General features: G+C 45.7%; 1 protein-coding gene across 1 annotated transcript in view; it reads right to left on the minus strand.

Annotated features, from left to right (window-relative positions):
- The window catches only part of tcf7l1b (transcription factor 7 like 1b), a 36,957-nt gene extending 31,637 nt beyond the window's left edge, over nt 1-5,320 (minus strand). The window contains exons 1-3 of the mRNA XM_060881025.1: nt 4,291-5,320; nt 3,903-3,975; nt 3,653-3,783 (exon numbers count right to left, since the gene is read on the minus strand). Coding sequence (XP_060737008.1) covers nt 3,653-3,783; nt 3,903-3,975; nt 4,291-4,476 — 390 coding nt within the window. The 5' untranslated portion in view covers nt 4,477-5,320. The remainder of the gene's footprint in view (nt 1-3,652; nt 3,784-3,902; nt 3,976-4,290) is intronic.
- Nucleotides 5,321-5,528: the final 208 nt, after the last annotated feature.

Consider the following 5,528-nt stretch of genomic DNA (forward strand, 5'->3'; position numbering starts at 1 on the left):
CCTCCCGCTCTCTTATTTCATATGCTGCTCACGTCTGTAAACCTCCGAGGCGTCTTGACTGTTAAAAACGAGACGTGAAGCTCTTGCCGTTCTTGGGGAAAAGCGAATAATAACTATTTGACGTATTGTGTGTACTGTGTCTGGAAAAGTTCTGCATCGGCTCTAAGTTTAACCCTGAAAAAGGACAAGAATCTGTAAGAAAAGACGCTAATTACAAAAGAGATCTAGAGAAAGATCTGGAAAAGATCATGTTTACTTCTGCCTCTCTACATTCGGATTCTTTTCTTGGCTCGAGTCTAAAAAAAAAAAAAAAAGGTTTTGTCCTGGGTTCATTACATGTGTGTTTTTCTCTAAGTGACACTTTGTCCCAGGAAATTTGGAGGTTAGACGCTGTCGTTGGCAGCCATGATAGATTAATTAATTACCTGCACTAAGCCCCTCCACTTCCTGTCCTTGGTGTGACGTGGAACACGACGGGGGGTTCGTCAGCGTGCCCTACGATTCGCTGGTGTTTGATTCGGATTCGCGTGCTAAGATTCGTGCTGCTTGTAAATGCGCTGGAATGTTGCGCTGCCCTCAGACTCCAGGTTCGCAAACAAATAAATAAATAAATAAAAATCCCTCTGCCTGTCAACCATCACAAATCTCGTCCTGACGTCTCGGGATGAGCTGCGAGAACAGCATGAGCGCTTACTTGCATTCCAGACGAGGTGGGACGGGGGGTGGGGGGGGGGGGGGTGTAAGCGAGGACTAAATGCTTATCCTCCTGGCAAACAGGATGCGTATTTGTGCGTTTGTTTCCAAACTCGGCAGTTTGCGTCGGAGGAGGTGGATGATTGAGATGCGGACGAACGTGGGACCTCCGTCGGTTCGTTTGGAAAGGTCCTGGGGAGATTCTGACAGCTGCGTCTGGTACAGTGCTGCGAAGGCCACGGCTTAAGACCGGTGTGTAACTATGCAAAGAATGCCTTCCGCTCGAGCGGCTGAGCCACGGTTCAGACGGAAAAGGTGTCGATTGACAGGCTGAGCTCGTCTGCCTCGCACACGTGTACACGTCCCGCTGACTTACACTTTAGGCTAAATCTGATAAGTTCACACACAAGTCTTGGCACAATTTGTGTATCAGACTACTTACTTACGCAATGTGTGTGTGTGTGTGTGTGTGTGTGTGCTGTTAAAAAGAATTCCTAATCGATTTAATCAGTGGAGAAAAACACGAGCGCCTCCCCGAACACCGTTGCGATGTCTGATCTAAGTTCACGAACGTGTCTAACAGCTATGCAAAACAGCGGAGATAAAAACCTATAAAACCGTCTGAAGACAAATTCGAGCTAAACTTGGTCTCGAGTACGAAGAAGCTGGCGCTATTAGAGGAGTATGGAAATGGAGGAACGGGGAGAAGGAGGAGGGAGAAGAGAGAAGATGTGCTGATGGAGATTACAAAAAAGCCTTGTATATGCTAAGAAACAAAAGAGGATCTCTGCAAAGGTATGCACCTAGTGCGTAAGGAGAGGCCATTACGCTAATGAGGGCCTACGGAGAGGCGCAATGAAGCCATCAAGCACCCCCTCTGAATAACAATGCTGGCCTAACGCCTCGGTAATTGAATGGAGAGGACGAGAGAGGGGGAGAGAGAGAGAGAGAGAGAGAGAGAGAGAGAGAGAGAGAGAGAGAGAGAGAGAGAGAGAGAGAGAGAGAGAGAGAGAGAGAGAGAGAGGAGGGGGAAAAAAACTGGAGAAGTTTGGCAAAAAGAAGAAGAGGGACAGGGGGTTTGTGCTACTTTTCAGTCAAATTCAGTCAAAACACATTTGGGATTCAAAGCAAGGAGAGGGATTTGTGGGTTTGGAATAAATAGAGGCGAAACCCAGAGATTTAGAAGAAATGTTTTTCAGTTTACGTTGAAAAAAGGAAAAAAAAGAAAAGAAAGAAAGAAGGAGAAAAAAGTAAGCCAGCTTCACTTTTGCAGAGGTCTAAACTTGTCTTTCTCCTGACATGAATACCCGCTGAGTTCTTTTGCGAGCGACACCGAAAGAAGCCAGTGCACGAGCTAAAAAAGGGCTGGTCAACTTTCCCAGAACACGCCGCTAAACTCGAACAAATGAGGCATCTGAGGTTTCACAAACATCCAGAACCTGACGCCTTACACGAGACAAAAACAGCGTTGGCACCAGGAAAAAAAATCTAGACTCTCTTTTTTTTTTTCTTCCTCAGTTGGTCACCACACAAGCACAAAAATACCTAAAGGATTTAATATAAGAAGAGTTGTGGGCAGGGCTAAGATTAATCTACACAACACACACACACACGGCTTTTTTTTTTTTTTTTTTTTAAAAACGCTTCTTAAGCACAGAGACTCCGACACGAAGCCCGTTTTCTGGACGTGTCGGTGTATCTGACTGCGGAGGGAAATTCACCTTTCGGTCTCTCGCCTTCCTCTTAATTTAATTTTCGTTCGGGAAAAACAAGCAAACTCGGGACACTTAATTGCTGGCAAACGTCAGGCAGCTCTGATTGGAAGTGTGCTTGGTATGGTGTTAGCTCTATCCCCCAAGCATTTCACACACAAACATGAGGATGACAGCCAAGCACAAGACACAGTGAGACAAAGACTGGCACCAGCACGGCGAGGACCGGGACGACGTCCTGTCACTAAATCTCTCTGGATATAAAACATGAAGTCATAACACACACACACACACACACACACACAGGCCTGTGAATACCACACGCTCCAAGTAAATACGTTTAGGGCTTTTGTTTGCTGGTGCATTAATCAAACTTAGACTTAAGCCTTATTCAGGCTGGATTAGTTTCACATGTGGTTGTGTTAGGGATCTAATCGCAAGGTCTGGAATCACTGAGATTTTTGTCATGTCAGATTTTTGTTTTCTTTCAACAAACTGTGAAAGCATGTGTGGGGAATGATTACATCATATTGTACCTTGTATAAAGAAATGCAGGACACACACACACACACACACACACACACACACGTATATATATATAAAACCTGTCCGAAGTGACAAGTCGGTAAAAGATTGCGTTATATGTCATCCTGCTGTTTTCGCTCGGCTCCAAAACTAAAACAATACCTTTAAAAAAACAAACAAACTAAAAAAAAAAAAAAAACGCAGAACAAAATTTAGACAACCAATAAGAAGCTACGTGTCAGAGACGTGACGCTCTCTGAGGGTTTTAGGTGTGTTTACCAAGTTTGTTGCACATATACAGTATGGAAATGTGTTAGTCACATGACCCACTAACAGACTATTTGGTTTCCAGACAAAGCTCAAAGCCGTCGCTCCGTACGTACACATCAGACACGGCTACCGTCCGTCCTCCCGGTCCGGGAGCTCGAGGTGACCCCGAAAATTCATTTAGGACACACGGGTCAAACGAATACGGCCGACTCGGTGCCGTAACGTAAACCTGGTGCTCACGGGTGAACTTTATATTCCACATGAAGCTCAAACAGAGCACTAAAGCTCAGCAGGAGCTCTGGGACGAGGAGAAAACAAATAAAAATAAAACATGACCACTGCTGTAACACAGTAACACGGGCCATTAGAGGTGTGTGCTGTGGGCTCATTAAAAGTGCACGGCGTTGACATGGAGCGCGTGTGAGAGAGTGTGTGTGTGTGTGTGTACTCACAGTCCTGGCTGTAGGAGACAGAGCCCCGTTGGGTAAATAAGGGCTGGTCAGATCAGGGAGCATGATGAACGGGTAACCTGGGTAGTGAGGGCTCTTAAACAACCCTCCTCCATCTTGTTGCCTCCTCAGCGCTGTTTTAAGAGGAAAACGAAGACCGGGGGAAAGAATTAGAGCCAAATGGCGGCGTGGGGAAAAAATGTTAGCGAAGCTTTTAGAGTGAAATAAAGCACAACAACAACACGAACATTACCTTCAGTAAAACACTCTCGGGCTCTCTCATAACTTTCGGCTTCGGAGCGAGCTTGTGGGCGTCTCTCGGTCGGCTGGAAAAGATATGAAACACTTCTATCACACACACACACACACACACACACTCTTTTTCTCTCGCTCACACACACACACTAATCTAAAGCTTTTAAACCAAACCCACATTAGCGTGCTAAGCTAAGCAGGAGCGGTTGTGGGTCACCATGGCAACCTGGGACCTCTCATACTAGCACGCTACGCAGTACGTCAGGTTCAGTACACACGTTTTTTGTTTTTTTTGTTTTTCTCTCGTCGTTCTGATACGATTTTTTTTTAACTCGTAGGGGTTGGTTTATAAGCGTGGTTTTGTTTCCTAAACTCTTCGGACTGACCTCGGAATCCGACGAGCTGCTGTTGTTCTCCGACTCGTTCACCAACGACGACTTGACGTCGTCCAGGTCCCTGTCTGCGGACACGCTCTCGGCCGTCTTGTCCTCCTGCTCGCCTTCGTCTTTAAACGAGATCATTTCGTCGTTCGCCCCGAGTTCGTCTCCTCCACCTCCGTTCAGCTGAGGCATGTCGGCTGTGGTAACGTACGTGCGCGCGCGCGCCACACAAAATCCAAGAAAAACTAAACCAAACAAAAACAACCGCGCGGTTTCAGGCGCGATAGCTTTCTGTGTTAAAAACAACAAAGTCTCAGCTCAAGTTCTGGTGGAGCATTGAAAATAAAAAAGGGGTTTAAAAAACATGAAAAAAATAATCATAAAAAAAGAAAAAAATAGAAAAGAAAAACACCACTATTTCAGTAGTAATCCTCAGGAGCGAAATCCAGCTTGTCCATGACTACGTTGTGAAATCCAGCACCTTAGTAACACTAAAAAAAATAAAAAATAAAAAAAAAAGTGTTGCAAGACTCGAGTAAAACTTGTCGGCTGTGATGGAGGAGTCGAGTGAATGAGTCGGTTGGGTGACCGAGTGAAGCCTCGTTCTTGTTGTGAGAACAAAAGCGCCTCAAAAAAACACAACAGCGACTCCACAAAACTCCCAAAGCGGCTGAAATTCGCTTCCTACGATCCAAACTCGACTTCCGACTGCAACAAGTCGACTTTCTGTGCCTTATTTTTCCCGCCTCGCGACTCTGTGTCGATTCGCTCGGCTCCACAAGTAACCTGTAGTTTAGCTGAGCTGCAAAGAAAAAAAAAAGTTTCAACGGTCACGTCGCGAGACAGACTTTTTAAACCCAAAAAAAACGTGCGCGAGCGACGGAAAACGGCTTCTTTTCTTTAAAAAAATAAAGGAGAAATGTTTTTTAATCCCTTCCACAGGCACGACGCGGTGTCTCGACTGTGTTTAAAAAAAAAAAAAAAGAAAGAAAGAAAGAAAAGAAGCCTGTTTTTTTTTTTTTGTAAGACAGGAGAGCGATCTGTCCGCTCGCGTGCACGCTGAGCTGCTGGTCGGGGCAGTGCGCGCGAGCGCAGCGCGTTTAGAGACGCGGAGCAGAGGAGGAGTCGGTACTGAAAAACGACACGAGCGTTCGATTCGCGAGAAGGAATCTATGGAGGAGTCGTTTGAATCGACTCCCAACTCATTTCCATAACTGTTGTCTTGGCTTTTGTGTTCATATAAG

The sequence above is a fragment of the Tachysurus vachellii genome, chromosome 11 (assembly GCF_030014155.1).
Source record: "Tachysurus vachellii isolate PV-2020 chromosome 11, HZAU_Pvac_v1, whole genome shotgun sequence".
Classification (NCBI taxonomy): domain Eukaryota; kingdom Metazoa; phylum Chordata; class Actinopteri; order Siluriformes; family Bagridae; genus Tachysurus; species Tachysurus vachellii.